General features: G+C 42.4%; 1 protein-coding gene across 1 annotated transcript in view; it reads left to right on the top strand.

The window, feature by feature from the left end:
* The first annotated feature begins 6,291 nt into the window (after positions 1 to 6,291).
* SUZ12 (SUZ12 polycomb repressive complex 2 subunit) overlaps positions 6,292 to 17,265 on the top strand; it is a 52,082-nt gene continuing 41,108 nt past the window's right edge. The window contains exons 1-3 of the mRNA XM_089478075.1: positions 6,292 to 6,758; positions 9,236 to 9,282; positions 9,366 to 9,430. Of these exons, the coding sequence (XP_089334201.1) occupies positions 6,383 to 6,758; positions 9,236 to 9,282; positions 9,366 to 9,430 (488 nt within the window). The 5' untranslated portion in view covers positions 6,292 to 6,382. The remainder of the gene's footprint in view (positions 6,759 to 9,235; positions 9,283 to 9,365; positions 9,431 to 17,265) is intronic.

The following is a 17,265-nucleotide window of genomic DNA, read 5'->3' as shown; positions in this document are numbered from 1 at the left end:
CAGTAAAAGCGGAATAGCAGCACTATAAGAGTATAATATTTTAGATTGTAAACCTGAGGGCAGGGAACCGTCTAATTAAACATAATAATAAGTAAGCCACTCTGAGAGCCTTTAGGGCTGAAGGGCGGGTATAAATACCCTAAATAGCAGCACTATAAGAGGGCAGTGTGATAAAGCAGTGCTCCCCAAACTGCGCCCTTACTGAAAGATTTTGGACTTCGGCTCCCAGAAACCTCAGCCATGTTGGCCAATAGTCTGGGATTCTGGGAGCTGGATGGCCCTCTGTCAAAGGGGGTGCTTTGAGTGAGAGTTCCTGCATGGCAGAATGGGGTTGGGCTGGAGGGCCCTTCCGGTCTCTTCCAACTCTAGGATTCCATTAAGTTGCAACTTGACATGCATTTGCTTAGGAATAATAGGAACTTACTTATGAGTCAGCATATCTAAAAATGAGCTGCATAATTTAATTAGAAGCAGTAGAGAACACATAAAGTTGCCTAGTAATAATAAGTAAATAATAATAACAATAATAATAATAATTTAGTTAGCTTCAGTGGAGATATATTTGCAAAGCCAAAATGAAGACAATCAAAAAAGCCTTCAAAAAGAGGCTGGGGCTGCTCCAGCTGGAGATCCTACACTTAGCAGGAGGTTGGACTCAGTGGCCTTTGAAGCCCCTTCCATCTCTACAGTTCTGAAACACACTGCAGAAATAATCCAGTTTGAGACCTCTTTAACTGCCCTGGTTCCACACTAGGGAATCCTGGGAATTGTAGTTTATTGTGGCAACATAGAAAAGGCTAAATGCCTCACAAAACTACAGATCCCATAATTCCATAACTTTGAGCTGGGGCAGTTAAAGCAGTCTCAAACTGGATTATTTCTGCAGTGTGTTTTGGACCAGTGTTAGCAGTGTGCAGACTGCATACTTTGCCAGTGTCAGTGAACACAAACAAACATCTGGGCATCTAATGGTCACCCTGTGAACAGAATGCTGGGCTGGAGAGGCCTTTGTATTGATCTAGTATGGCATCATCTGTTCTAAAATCATAGTACACATTTGAACAACCTCAGTATCTCTTTTTGTGTTAATATGCCAAATACAACACATTTCAATTTTGCCTTTAGCTTGAAGTGAAGTAGGACGCAGGTTGTTTGACTCATTTTCCTCAGAAATATGGGTATGGGTTCTGAAAGCAGGAATAGGAAAATAATTTATCATCTTCACTTGTTTCAATTTCTCTAGAGACTCTTTGATCAAAACAGCTAATCATAGACTTTTAACATGAAAGTTGTTAATACTTTGTCCACATATGAGTAAGACTGTATGGCAAAGATGGTCAATTGGCCATTAAAAGCCCTTGTTAAAAGTTATAAAGGCTTTACAGTCTCACAACTGATACAATCATATTTCCAAAGCTGAAACCAGTCTGTATGACCCATAGCTGCTAGGCTTAACCCAGAACAAAAAGAAAGACAGCAGTGTGCAACAGAACAATGTGATTCCAAAGGTTTTCGATTTTGGACTGCTTAAAGCCATGTTGCTAAAAACGCAAGCACTGCGTAACAACCAAGATATTGAAAATGCTGAGGCAAACTCATCTGTGATGTTACGTGAGTAAAGTACAACTGTATTGTTTCTGAAAATCAGCCCCAAACAGCCCCAAACAACAGCCAACAAAGTGATCCTTAGAACAATTAACATTATGGACTGTCAAAACTATTCAGACCAAAGTAATGCACGCAGCACATGGCAGGGAAGCAAAGACTGAATCTACGAGAACACTGCACAGTAGATTTGGAACGCAAATCAAAATGCAACCTGACGTTTCCTTTGTTCTTTCCTCCCTTCAGAAAATCTACTTTCAATGCTTCCCATGTGCCCCTTTTTATAAGCTCATCATCTGAGCAGATCACAGAAAAATAAGTGGGGGGAAGGATCCATTACAAATTGCTAAGATTGGGGGATTGAGGTCTCCAAAATATTACAGGGAAGTAACTAGAAGGAGACTCATAATTGTCTCTCCTGTTCTCCTGCCGCCAATTGTTTGTTCATGTTTTCATAAAAATAATTTGCTCTTGAGCAAATACATGAAGTACCATACATTACCAGAACTTGTGCCCTGAAGATTAAAGTAAGTCACCTCAAACTATGCTGCTAGCTCCTATAAAAACATTAAACTATCATCAGAATGATCACTTTGACTAATTTAAATTCCATTTTAAACAATTTAGGACAAGGTACACTTCCTATTTTAAACAGTATTAAGCACTGAAATCTCTTATGAGAGCAGTGGCCATTTATTCTAAAAAATAACTATACTGAAAGTGGCCTATTTTCTATTAGTGCCCCTTATTTTCCTTCTTAAAATGGGATGGTGATAGCATTAACCCCAACCATTTTTCAAAGAAAACTATATACTAATGTCTATTCAAGCATATATATTTCCTATACTACAGTTCTGCTGCTTCTATAAAAGGAGACTGCAAAAATGCTCTGAATCACTAACCAGAGAAAACAGTGTTAGTATGTTAAAATGTCTCATATGTGAAGGAAGCTAAACTTATATTTTTGCTATCAATAGCAAAAATGCAGCAATGGGCATACATTTTATTTGCATTTGTGTATGAATGCACAACCACCAAGTTCCAAACATTGTAATGTATTCTCCATTTTGAACAGTAAAGATTTGGGAACTTCTTACCTACAACTGAAACATAATTTGAAGCTTTAACTTTTATGAGTCATAACATGATTGCCTATTACTCATTTTCAGAACAACGCTTCTTGGTTGCCTTTGAATTTGCTAATCTGTAGGAAGGCCATTTTCTGTAAGTGATGGGGTTGCCATGACTTCAGTTTTTCCCCATAAATATTAGTCAGCTATATTAAATGAATAGCTTAAATCCAGGATGCAGTCCTATGCTCACTCACCTAGGACACCACACTGAATTCAGAAGGAAGTATGAGTAAACATGGATAGAGTTATGCTTTCAGTAGCTTACTAGCTATTACGGAATTTATTGAGGCATGTTATGCAGTCTGAAATTACAGTACTACCACCTGACAAAAGTTGCATACACATTCGGTAATTTAAATGTTGCTCCTATGTCTTTTAGTAAGGCAACCTGATTATTTAAGAGCTGCTTGCCAGCACTACACCTGTAACCAAGTCTCCAGTTTAGTACCATGTCTCCAGTTTAGCACTTCCCGTTTGTCCCCAACCTCTGTCAGTAAAGAAGAAGTCACAGTCAGTTCAGAACTGCTGCTTGGATCTGGCCAATATTTGGAAATACTCATCACAGAGGCATATACAAGAGTCCCATATAGATGAATGAATTAAACAGTTCCTTAAGATCATATACAAATAAAAGCTACACAACATAAAGCCAAACTGGCTTCCAGAGTAAGCTATATATCTATTTATCCATAAATGTTTATTCATCCTTTTACAGCCATTAAAGACCCACAAAACACATGCATAAATGGACCCAGTAGAGTAGAAAAATATGGCTCCCAGGATGATCTTTCCAAGGGGTGCGTCCCAACATTTTGTTTAAAATCATGCAACGACACTGCCTTGTTTATAGAATTTTATGAACAATTCAGCCTTCCCTTTGCAAATCTTCATTGCCATCTTTCTTCTTAGCCATAACATATTGGTTAAGGCCAGAAAAACAGAACAGCTGCATCATGTTTTTGGATTGGTAGCAGAAAGCATGAATGTATTTTTAAAATATTTTTATTATTATTATTATAAATATACAATTATGTACAAAATGTAACAACAATAAAGGAAAATAAAACAATTAATCTCCCAACTTTGAATTATCTTCTTTTTGGGTTCTGTTCAGTGTAAGCAGTCATTTTAAAGTTCAGTGCTGTTTCTGTATAAATCTAGTCCAGAATGTCTGACCAAAGGTTCAGGTGAGACAGAGGTTGTCTTCTCTTGTTTCTGTCTTTGTCCACAAAGTCAATGGGTGGGAACCATTTGTCCATGAAAGGTCCTGATTTTGGTTGTCCTGCGTTACTTGCCATTCTGTCAGTTTGTCAAGTAACCATAGGCCCTGTACCTTTTTCCATCATGTATCTAAAGACACCTCCAGTGTGAATGTATTTTAATAGTTTTATAGTACAAGTCGGCCCTTCTTATACACGGATTTTTTATACACGGATTCAAGCATACACGGTTTGAAAATGTACCAAAAAGTATAAATTTACCTTGATTTTCCATTTTTTATAAGGGACACCATTTTGCTATGTCATTATATTTAATGGGACTTGAGCATACATGGATTTTGTTATACACGGGGGATCTTGGAACCAAACCCCAGCGTATAACAAGGGTCCACTATATTGTATCTTAACTGTGGGTTTATACGTTCTTGAGTTTTGTATTTTAACGTGTCGTATCCCACCTGAGCCTTGAGGAGAAGTGAGAAAGAAATTAAAATTCATTGTTGTTGCTACTGCTGTTCTTATTATTATCCAGATTCCCTAGCAATTCTGAAATGGTTAGTAAAACCATTGTTTTACTATCCCAAGCCAATTGTTTGATTTAATGCATGTTAGAGAGAGCCAATGTGGCACAGTGGTTTGAGTGTTGAACTATATACAACTCTGGAGACATGGTTCGATCCCAAGCTTGGCCATGGAAACCCACTGGGGGTCTTTGGGCAAGTCACACTCTCTCAGCTTCAGGAGAAGGCTAGGACAAACCTCTCTGAACAAGTCTTGCCAAGAAAACCCCATGATAGGGTTGCCTTATGGTTGCCACAAGTCAGAAACAACTTATTACTTATTTAGTTATTGAAGGGATTTATATTCCAGGTTTCTCCCAAAAGGTGTAACTAAAACACAGATTACAAAAGCTGAGTCCTGCCCAGAAGGGATCCCAAAACGCCCTCCATTTTGAGCATAACTGTAAAGCACGGATTAATATTTCTATGAGCGCTTTTAGCTTTTAGTGGGCCATGTCCACACATTATTGTTGTTGTTGTTATTAAGCTTTAGTTACAAAGCGCTGTAAATTCACACAGCAGTGTACATATACAACCGATTGAAAAAGAATAAAACAAAACCTGCCATTGGCGTACATTCTAGGCAAAACACTTAGAAGTTAGTAATATTAATACGTATAAAATTCAATATAATAAAATATAGCAAATAAACAGGTCGAAATAAGAATTTCACCATTTTAATGCCCTCCGTTGTGTTGTCTTAACTCGGTTTTAAATTACGTTAGCTGCCTTGGGTCCCTATACGAGGAGGAAGGCGGGATATGAATAAAATGAAATAAATATTATATCTATTATATTATATATAGATATATAATATGTGTACATATATTTTTTATATATTTGAAATATAAACTTTGATTTAATCATTGTTTAACGAATGTTAAATGTGCGACCTGACATAACGATGGTTATAATGTAATTTGAGAACATTTTAATAATGATAATGATAATGATTTAAAAGTAAAAGGTACGTATATGCAGAATATCCGGTGAACAAAATTATAGATGAAGAAGGCGTAGGAATAAGGAGTTGTGCTTTGTGTAAAAATAATACAAACCGCTATTAAACCGGCTTAATTGTGAATGTTGAATGCGTAAGACATATGATGACAGTGATACTACATGAATTTTATAGGGTTTAATAGCAATAGCAATAATAATAATAATAGTAAATAATAAATATCGAGAATATGATATCTCTGGAGAAGCGCGCAAGCGGCCTGTGACTTTGGGCATCTGTATGACCCTTTATGGACCATGGCCATGGCATGTGACACAGGGAGGGAGGGCGACCACTGCGGATGCTCTTTATTGTTATGCTTTTAATAACGCGCGCGCCAACCGCCAGTGCCTCAGAAGCGCCGCCTCCCTTCAACGAAATGGGCGCGAATCTGAGGCGGCGTCGAGAGCGAGCGAGGCCCGCTCCCATCATGCACCGCGGCGTGGAGGGGGAGGGGAGGGAGGAAGGAGCCTGCCTCTCTCTCTCTCTCTCTCTCTCTCTCTCTCTTTCCCGCGAATTCAGTTCAAAGGCGAAGGGAGGGGGAGGGGGCCGCGGCGGGGGAAAGCTCCCAGAGGTGAATCGCGCGGCCCAACCAAACTCGCGCAGGGCCATTCTGACGTCACACCGGGGCGTGGCCTCTCTCAACCAATGAGACTCCACGGCGCCACCGCCTTAGCCAATGAGCGCTCGGTTTAGGGGGCGGGAGCCGCGGCCCTGGCGCCGTCCGGTTTGGCTGGGCCGAGAGGGCGCTTGAGGAGAAGCGAGCGGAGGAGGACGCCGCCACTTCCTCCTCGCCTCTCCCCGGGTGGCTGCTCCCCTCCCCGGCTCCGGCCCTTCTTCCTCTCCCGCTCCGGAAAGGCCCTCATGGCTCCTCAGAAGCACGGAGGAGGAGGAGGCGGCGGCAGCGGCGCGGGGCCCAGCTCTGGCGCCCCGAATGGCGGCGCGGGAGGAGGCGCCGTCGCGGCCGCCAATGCCACCGCCATCGCCGCCACTGGAGGGGGGTTCGGCGGATCCACCTCTGCAGCGGCGCCGGGCGGGAAGTCTGGGGGCGCCGCCGCCGTCGCCGGAGGAGGAGGAGGAGGAAGCGGAGGCGGCGGCTATTCTGGCGGAGGAGGAGGAGGAGGGGGCTCCTCGGCGTCTTCTGCCGCCGCCGCCTCGGCCGCGGCCCTGCCTCCGGTGAAGAGGCCGAAGATGGAGCAGATCCAGGCCGACCACGAGCTCTTCCTGCAGGCCTTCGAGAGTGAGCGCGGGAGCAGGGAGGGAGGCAGGCAGGCAGGCGGCGGAAACCCCAGATATACATACACACATACGACATACATGCATATGTACACACACACAGACAGCCGACATTTATACATATACATGCAATATATATGTATGTGCACACACACACATATATGTAGGTATGAATTTGTGCATATATATACACACACACACACACACAGGGCAACCGACATATATAGATACAACACACATATATGTGTAGGTATGAATATGTGTATGTATAAATACACAGTATGTGTGTATATATATATATATATATATATAACATTTATATGTATGAATATACACGAACATATATATAGAGATATGTATGCGCGCACACAGGGCAACCGACATTTATACAAATACATACAACGTGAATATGCACACGTATACATATATATGTTGGTAAGAATGAATATATATATAGACACACAGAGGGCAACCGACCCTCCCGCAGCCTGGTCCCCTGTTGTGGCCCTCTGCCTCCGCGGGTGTCTGTGTGTGTTTGTGTGTCTTGGCGCGGAGAGAGTGGGCCTGGGGCCCTCTGGGCGGGAGGGCCGTGTGTGTGCCCCTGGGGAGGGTGCCTGGGCCCTTGGGGAAGAGGGAGGGTGTGTGTTTGTGTGTGGCCCTTGGGAGAAGAGCGTTTCTCCCCTCTCTTTTGGCGGGAGGTCCGTGGGGTTGTGCCTGTGGCCCTGGGGAGAGGGGTGCCTCTGCCCTGGTTTTCCCTGCGTCCTTTGCGGGGAGTTGTGTGTCTGTGTCCCTGGGGAGAGGCTTCTGGGTCAGAAAGTCTTTGTGTTTGTGGCCCTGGAGAGGGTTATTTCTCCCTTTGCTTTGCTTGTGTGTTTGTGTTGTGTGTGTCGCTCTGGGAAGTGCCCTCTTATTTCTTTGGTCCTTTGGAGGGGGGTGTTTGTGTGTGTGGCCCGAGGAGGGGTATTCATCCCGCTTTTGTGGGGGAGGTTGTGTGCCTGGGGAGGCGTGTTTCTCCCCTTGCTCCTGGGCCCTTGGAGGGGGCTGTGGGTGTTTGTGTGTGTGGCCCTGGGGAGAGGGGGTGCTTCTCCCCTTTCTGGGCTCCCTAGGGAAATCCGTGCCTGGCTAATTGTTTGGTTAATGAGCAGTTGCCACATAGTGCCCGCCCAAGAGAGTTTGGAGATCCTTATTGGTTTCAAGGGGCAAGGAGATTGCACACCTCTTTGGGGCTTTGTGTTATTGGGGGGCTTTGGGGAGGGGAAGGTGTCTTGCCAGTTGGTAGCCTGTTGTTTTGGGTGTCTTCTTCCCACCCTTGAGAAAGCCTTCAGGGACAAAACTAAATGTCTGATCGGAAAGTTGGGTTTCATAAATGGCTTAATAATTCTGAGTGCCTTGCTCTGGAAAGTGTGACTTTAGAAATCCTGATTTTACGCACTGTAACAAAACTGCTTCCTTGCTGTTTGAGGCACAGAAGGTTAAACATATTGGCCCCAGTTTAGAGATTGAACATATTGATTAAGGTTAATAATTGTCCTTGCCTTCATGGGATTTTCAGGATCACCAAAAAGTTTTAGCTGTTTTGGTCTGGTTTGATTGACCAGTTTTTAGATTCAAAGGTCAATTCAAGCATATTGATCAAATAAGGAAACTTGAAAGATCAGCAGAGTGGTTGGCTTTACAACATTTCAATGTTCCTTTTCTGATTCACATGACAAGAACTTTCTTGTAAGATAAGGTTGTGAATAGTAAATGTTTGATACATCACATGGAGTTAGATTTTCCAATCAGGCAGGAGCAGAAGGAAATGGATGTCGGTTGTTTCTTGGAGGTTAGTTTTGCAAAACCTATATTGTGATTAGACTTTTTTCCAGACACTTTGTACAGATACTTATGGCAGGAGGTTGGATCGATGGCCCTTGTGGCCTCTTACAGCTCTATGATTCTATGTTTGCTGAAGCTTCCGGAACAAATGTCTGCTTTCTTTATCTTCATTCTCTCCTGTAGAGGATTGCTGGTTTGTTCTGTGTAAATACAGTATTTTGCAGAAATAAACAATGTTGTTAATTTAAAACCTAAGTAGAACATTCTGTGTGTTAGCACACAATAATGGTTTTACTAGCACCAGTAACACAAAATTAGGTTGTGACAATATTAATATTGGCTTAGGTATGTTTTTATAAAGGTATTTTAGATCCAAGTTATTTGCTTTACCCCTGTATGTTACCAGTGTTTATTTGTACTTGATAAATAGTGCCATATTTACAAATAGCATTGATGTCATGTGGTTGCACTGGTGTGTGTGGTGGTTGTTATTTTATCCCCAGAAGCACCACCCGTCTCACTATGATCAAGGTTTTGTTACATTATGCAGGTGTGATAGAGTGGAGAATGTTGTATATGCAAAAGCCTATTGTATTAGTAAAAAGGCTTAGTTGAGTGTCAAATTATCTGCTTTGTAAAATAGTGTTCTATTTTCTCTCACAGAGCCAACACAAATATATAGATTTCTACGTACCCGCAATCTTATAGCTGTGAGTAACTATTAATTATTGCCTTGAATTTCATACGATCTTTCATGGCAACCTTCAGTTGACCTTTTTCCTTTCTATTGCAGCCAATATTCTTGCACAGAACTCTCACTTACATGTCCCACAGAAACTCCCGAACAAATCTCAAAAGGTAAACTCACTCTTTAGAAAAGGCACTTTGTTTAATATGTTGAAGTCCCTTCCCATTCCAATAAATGAGCTGATTATTATAGTAGACTGAATAGTGTGAAATTAAAATACAGTATGAATTGTATCTACCTCTGAAACTGGGAGTAAAAGTCTTGTGATGGATGTTCAGCTGGATATACATGACAACACAACATGTAGTTATGTAAGACACTGTCCTTTTATTTGTCTTTAATTGCCACTTGGTTTGGTCTTCAGTGTGAGGTTCTTTGAAGATCTGCTTTCTTGTTTAGGAATGAACAGCACTGTGATGATAAAAAATGTTAAAAGATCACATTAGACAAATAAAAATTAACCATAGAACTGGTACAATGTGGAAGTAATTCAGTGTTTGCTAGTTACCATCATTTAATGCTTGTTTAACTTGTTGTATGTGATACTATATGATGTCATAATGCCGTTCCTCAGCTAAGTGTGGCTGATGCCTTTTAATTCTAGCTTCTCAGTATAAAACATGTATTGATAACATCTGGTAAGTTAAACAAAAGATCTGGTATTGCTAGCCCTGAACTGTTCCTGTTTGAGCAATCAGTTACTCAAAATACTAATACACTCTAAAATAATTAAAACTGCCTGTAGCTTTGCTTCCTTGTAGCTTGGTGTTATCTGAAACGGTATAAAGATGAATTTTGCAACTGAACTTGAATGGAATTAGAGGTGCAAAACATTATTTAAGTCAACAAGATCCAAAATGTATGTACAGAGCAGAAAGAGCACAGAAGTAGTAAAATGTGAAACCCTGAGGGAATGGTGTATGTTTGTACAAACAGATACTGTGCAGATTTGTTCCTGAAACATAAAGAGCTGCTGTCAACCATTAATGGAAATTATTTTTCACAGTTTTAAAATAAAGCAAAAGTCAACACATTTAAGTTATATATGTTATTATAGAGGTATATTAAGTTAAAATTTGTTTAGTTGTTAGACCTGGCAATAAAATAAAGTTTAGCAGGCATCTTGCTAAATCCATCATTGGATAGGTGGATTAATTAGATGGATGTGAATGTGTCATCTATTAGTAAGAAGGAATGGATCATGCTTTTATCATATTCTGGTTCTGAGGTAATTTATTGACGAAACTGTAATGATATAGTTTATTGGATGACAAAAAGTATTCCTGCCACATGTAGCTGTATTTTTCTCTTGTGCTTTTCTGTTTCCATGTCTGTATATACTCGTCTATACGTCTAAACATTTATGCCCAAAAATTGACCCCAAAATCCCAGGTCGACTAATTTACTTGTCACTATGGTAATGTGATAGCAGCTCTTTCAGATTTCCCCATGCAGTGTGGAGAGGAGTTTATTTCTCTGGAGCCAAGCAGAAAAAGTCCTGAGTGATTGATTGATATTGCTGTTTGAGTCCCTCACTTTCTCATACATCTGGCTGAAATGAAAGCTGAAATGATGAAGCAGAAAGCCTCAATGAGAGTCTCTCTTGCCATGCACACAGATACATACACTGAAGGAGCTTCTACATTTTACCCTCGACCTATCCATGGGTCATGGCAAAATCCATAATTTTGGCCTCAAAACCTGATCTTGACTTAGACATGAGGTTGATTTATAGTTGAGTACAGTCGGCCCTTTTTATACATGGATTCAAGCATCCACCGTTTGAAAATGTTAAAAAAAGTATAAATTTCAGATATCAAACGTTGATTTTCCATTTTGTATAAGGGACACCATTTTGCTATGTCATTTGTCATATGCATTCTGGTTGCAGGATGGGCTGAACAGAGGGATCGGGAGCAAGAGAGGGGAATTCTTCAGCAGCTGGCCTGCTGTTTCAATGCAAACTGCCTCTTCTCCTCTTTTTTTGGCTTTTAAATAGTTATCTCCTGAAAAAACTGGTCTGTACAGCAGATTGTCTAAATGCAGTGACGAAAGATGGCATGGACATAAGTATTTTAAATTGTAGCTAACTGATAGGGAAATGGTATATTTCGTATTCCACTTTATAAAATGGCCTCTGTTCTCAGCTGTAAGCTGTAAAATGTGTTTGAAAATAGTCACTCGGTTGGTACACTTGTTTGTGGTGAAGAAGAAGAATGTGATATAATATGTTCTTCATGAGCTATGAACTTAAAGCTTCTGTAAATTTAGAACAATTTATTTCTTCAGTTTGTGTGCTGCAAATGATTTAGCATAGGTAGGCTATAGATTATTGGTAATTTTTTTTACAGCTCTTAACTACCTGAGATACTCATAGACTATAATACCATTAGTTCTTAAACAGTGGCTGAGATCCAGTTGCTAATCACTGCTAGATAGACCAATTAATTCATTCAGTGAGATTTATATAAGTGTTGATTTAATGTTCAATAATTGATTCACTGAGTCTCTTCTGGTTGGAACTAGCAATTTGATTTAGGCTGTAGTCATGGAAATGGAAGATGAGGTGTTACAGGGAGTACTTATGTTGCTGCTGACCTGTGGCTGCTTATTTCTGTAAACTGTATTCTATAAGGAGTTAAATTACACAGTTGGTTTTCATTTGTAGTTATTTAAACTTATTTACTCCACTGGAACATGCTCAGGATGCTTTACAATAAAATTCCAAATCATGAAATTCAAGCAAAAACCAAAATAGTAAAAAATCAACATGCAAAATCTGTACTGAACTATATTTGTCTTCACCATTCAGCAGGAAATGGGAAGGGGGGGCACACACACTATAGACACACTGTTCAGCAGTTTGGACACTAGTTCAGAAGGTTCACACCCATGGGCTTTCTAACTATGCTAGATGGGTAGAAAACATAAAGGAGGCTCTCCATTGTAAAATATAGGCCCATTACAGACGGGCTAAAAAGTACGCGCGGAGCGCATACTAGGGTTAAGACGGGGCGGTGCTTCCGCACTGCCCTAATCCTAGTGCGCGCTCTGCGCGCACAAAATGGTGGCAGCTGTTCCACACGGCCGCCCCCATCAATACGTAACGACCGCGCCGCCTCCAAACGAGGTGGCGCGGTTGTGACATATTGGGGTCGTGGCAGGGTGCCTAGGGCGCCCTTTCCGCGCCCCCGGAAGGAGCTCTGTTTCGGAGCTCCTTCCTGGTTTGGTCCACTGGGCGCAGCCTTCAGAAGGCTGTGCCCAGCGGACCAAAGAAGAAAGGGGCCAAACGGCCCCTTTCTCCTTCTCCCCGCTGCCGCGGGGTGTCCTTGGGACTTGAAGCCCCAAGGACACCCCTTTCCAGGTTGTGGGGAAGGGGCCTTTTGCTGCTTCCCCGCAGCCCGGAAAGCGGCGGATTGGGGCCTCAGCGGCTGCCGCTCTGGCCACTGAGGCCCCGATCCGGCGGGGAAAGGTGCGCCTACAGGCCGCCCCAAAGGGGCGGTCTGTAACATGCCAATGTTCCCAGGCAGGTTGATATGGGAGGAGAATATCCCTAGCTCCATACTAATTAGAACTTTGAAGATAAAGTCTAATGTTGTGAGCTGATCCCAGAAGTATGCTGTTAGCTACAGTAGATTGAAGATCTGATCTGCCCTGTGATCAGACATCCTCCTTCTCCAGGTCCTACATTTCAGCCTGTTGTCCAGGAGGAATTGTGAAATGTCTTCTATTTTGAGCATGACTAAGAAGCATGAATTTACATTTATATTAGTGTTTTTAGCCTTTATTTTACAGTGCCTGACATCTTCCTTGAATGTCCTACATGTTGAAGTGCCTTGTCCTCCTTTGCAGTTATGACATTTGGTCACTTTGCCTCCACCAGAGTACAGTCACCCCTCTGTTTTCATGGGGATCCATTCCGGACACGCACACCCCATGAAAATGGAAAATAGCTGATGTTGGAGTCCCTGTTGACTTTAATGGTGGCGTGCGGCACAGCGCACTATTGTGTCACTCCATTTGCCCCTCGTGTATTTTCGAGGGTCGCGGAGTCTTAAGTCCATGAAAAGGGAGGGGCGATTGTGTTCTGGACTTACAGTTTCTGAACTGTCTGGAAGGGCAGCCCTACATGCTCATTCTTCAATCTAACTTGGTGGTGATCTGATCTGGGATTAAGTACCACTTCTTTGGGTACATCTGCAACTCCCCCTGTACAGTGAGGATGAATACTAGATACAGGAGCATTCCCAGGCTGCAGGTCTGTCTGGGTGGAATTGTAGTGCCAACCAAAACAGTCTATACTTTTCTTGCAGCATTGCTAGATTCCCTGACTAGCAGTAACTTTATTTTATCTAGACAAGGCTTCAATTTTTTTCACCCACTTCTAATCCAGAACTACTCCAAGCATCAATTTAGAGCCCCAGTTCCACAATCTCAAGAGAATGAAGGAAAGGGTGCCTTTCACATGGATAATTATTGTGCCAGAGCCTCCAGATGGTCTCCCCAGCAGTTTCATGTAGATTTTACAGTATAGGCAACAAACCTGAATTCTGTAGCACTATATAACGAAAAGCTTGAGGAATAATGGCCCAATGTCACCTGGGACCTATCCTTAGAAACACAGACAACCATAAACCTGTGTTTTAGCCTTATCCCAATAAGGCAGTCTGTAACTATACCTTGTTGATAATACTGAAAGCTTCTGAGAGTACACGAGGACCAGCTGGATTGTATTTTCTCTCTTTGGCCCTATACAGACAGACCAAAATAAAGCTGCTTCAGGTCACTTTGGAGGTATGGTGGCCTGTTACAGACTGCCAAAATAAAGCTGCTTCGGGTCTCTTTGGAGATATGCTGTTTAAATGATGCATGCATCCTAAGAATCCGGAAGCTGCACCAAAGCTGCACTCCAGTGCTTAGGAATGGAGTGTGGCTTTGGCGCGACTTCCGGACTCTTAAGATGCATGCATCATTTAAACAGTATATCTCCAAAGAGACCCAAAGCAGCTTTATTTTGGCAGTCTGTAACAGGCCGGTGTTTCAATGATGCATGCATCCTAAGAGTCTGGAAGCTGCACCAAAGCTGCACTCCAGTCCTTAGGACTGGAGCGTGGCTTTGGTGCAGCTTCTGGACTCTTAGGATGCGTGTATCATTTAGACAGCATACCTCCAAAGTGACTCGAAGCAGCTTTACTTTGGCCTGTGTATCAGGCCACAGTATCCCAGCATGGACCATCTGTGGGGATTACCTTTGTAGCTTTCGTTCCAAGTCAGTCTGGAGGCCAGCCTTTCCAATAATTGCTGCTATCCAAGAAATCTTGGACCTAGTACACTACCACTTCCTCAAGTACAGTGTGCCTGCATCATACTCTGGAAGCCACACTGGAAGACGTGGTGCTGTGCCCCAGAAAGAGTAATGGGACGCATTTGGCACTGCAAGCACATGCCCCATTGGCTTTAATGGAGCTCGAGCATACACGGAATTTCTCTTACGCGGGAGGTCCAGAACGGATCCCCCTTCGTAAGGGAAGGGACCACTGTATTTTAATTAAAATTACAGACTAACATTGTCAAGTCACACAAACTAGGAAGTACTGTTAGAAAAATGGAATGGAGCTCTTATACCAGCTAAGACTAGCTCTGAAAATCAACGTCTACCAGAGTGGATATCAGTTACTATATTTTTGAAGTGTCTTTGGTTGTACAGATCTTACGTATTTTTTCTTTGACCACAATGTAGTGAACTTTTAAAGGATCGTGGCTCATTGGTAGAGCACCTGCTTTACATGCACAAGATTATGGTTCAACTCTAGATATCTCCAGGTAGGGCTACGAAAGAATCCTACCTGAAACCATGGAGAGCCACTGATGCCAGTCAGAGTTGACAGTTCTGGTGATGAGCCAGCAACCTAATTTAGTGTAAGGTACCTTCGTTTGCTCCCAAGCTTGTTCTCCCAATGAGAACAGTGGTTCCATTGCTGAATAGATGGTGACAGATGTAAGATTGCTTCACTGCCATAACACCCCTTAATGGGCTGTAACCTACATGTGTCAGATCCAGGTTACAGCTTCAGCCATTTGTTGCAATCACTAGCCTTTGTTTCATCATTCACTACCTGTTCATTAACCAAAGAGAAGATTTGGTGTTGCTAGATGCAATGCCTGGCTTGTTATGTTCTATGCATCGGGAGTACTAACCATGTTAGCAGGCATCTCAAAACCACACAGATCCAAAATTCAGCAAGGATAAATTGTTCTAATAATTCTCCTGCTTTTGGAAAGGCGAGAGGAAGTTCCTAGCCAATCAGGTAGTGACAAGGAAGCCACATCTCAGCTTCATTACTCAAATATCTCTCTTGGCTTTCAAGTCAACATCACACATATGACTTGCTATATATGAAATACAGTCCAAAGGACCTGAAACAGAGGACTGTTTGCAGTGGTTACCATGAATTCCTGATCTGTATCTTATAAGTCTGCCATTGTAAGGGTGCTGAAGTTTTTAAAGATGACAGGTTAAAGCGCTCTTCCCAGCATTATTTGTGAAATCACGTCTGTTTTTCAGGCAGGGAGAGTGTTGCGTGATAGGGTGGATAAACCTTTCAGGTATTAGTTATAGGTTATTGTCAGGTTGCTGGTTAGAGCCCCCTGGAAAGGGAGAGGAAATTATAATAGACTCCCCTTCTATATCCCTAGTTTAGATGGTTGTATTTACAAAACAAAGCCTTGAACTGCCAGGTATTGCTAAGAGAAATACACACCTTCCATTTCTCCCGATCAGAGTTTGGTATTACTTGTCAGTTCATCTGGAATCAAGTCCTGGATGCTTGGTGCTTTTTTATTTGCTGAGCTGGCTTCCTTAAGCTTAGAGAGCTGTTGAGCCCAGCTGTTGAGCCTGTGCCAAAAGGCAGGCTTAAGGGATGCGGTTGGAGCTAGGCAAGGAGGGCCAGCTCCTTGCATCCAAAAACCCAACAAGGACTGCAAATCCCATCTCTGTGTGAGTAGCTTAGGAAATGTGATAGCTAGTGCATCTAGGCTTTTGTTATGTTTATCTTTTGGCTTGCCTGAAATTAACATCTTGTAACTATGTATTCTGTACCTGCAAGGCAAGGAGGCCTCGCATGAGTGATACCTTATTGCTCTATTCTGTCTACTTAGAATAAATACCTTTCTTTAAAAAGTATCTGCCATCTCTGTGCTCCTATGCACGTGTCTTAGCTTGGTTACTGCTTGTTCAGGTTAGCAAGGGAAGGAACGTAAGTCTAGACTAGAGGATCTCAAGGGGTCTCATTCAGCTCAGCAGGGAGTGGGAACAGAGACCCAGGAGACTCTAGGGGAAATTAAAGGGATCCGCTGGGTCTAAAGGCCAAGAACAGGGTGGCTGTTTGGCCGCTTGGACCCCAGGGATATCACATGTTTATTCCCCAGATCCAGGCCACCGCCAAGGCCTGTAGATTCTTTCTCCACAACATTGCCAAGATCCATCCATTTCTCTCAGCCTCTACTGCCAAGACTCTGGTCCATGCCCTAGTGGTATCGCGACTAGATTATTGTAACCTTCTTGTGACAGGGCTTCCTCTTTCACTACTCCACCCTTTAATCTCTGTCCAGCATTCAGCTGCCTGTATTGTCACATCCACTCGCCGCTTTTACCATGTTTCTCCTCTCTTCTCCTCCCTTCATTGGCTTCCCTTCCGCATCTGGTACAGTCTTTTTCTGCTACGGCTCCAAAAGCTTGGAATGACCTGCCAGAAGAGATTCGCCAGTTATCCTCATTGGAGGCTTTTTAAAAAGCGACAAAAACCCTTCTCTTCTGGCAGGCCTTCCCTGAGTGATAACTGCCCAGAACCGATTCTACCCATCCTTCCTACTATATCTCCTCGTCATTCACAAATTGTAAAATAATCTTGTGATATTGTACTGCATTGTTATATATTTTAATCAT

The sequence above is a fragment of the Sceloporus occidentalis genome, unplaced genomic scaffold, assembly GCF_023333645.1.
Source record: "Sceloporus occidentalis isolate IW3139 unplaced genomic scaffold, rSceOcc1.0.p SCAF_1, whole genome shotgun sequence".
NCBI lineage: Eukaryota > Metazoa > Chordata > Lepidosauria > Squamata > Phrynosomatidae > Sceloporus > Sceloporus occidentalis.
Note: the sequence above shows the minus strand (reverse complement) of the source record. Positions and strands in the feature narration are given on the sequence as shown.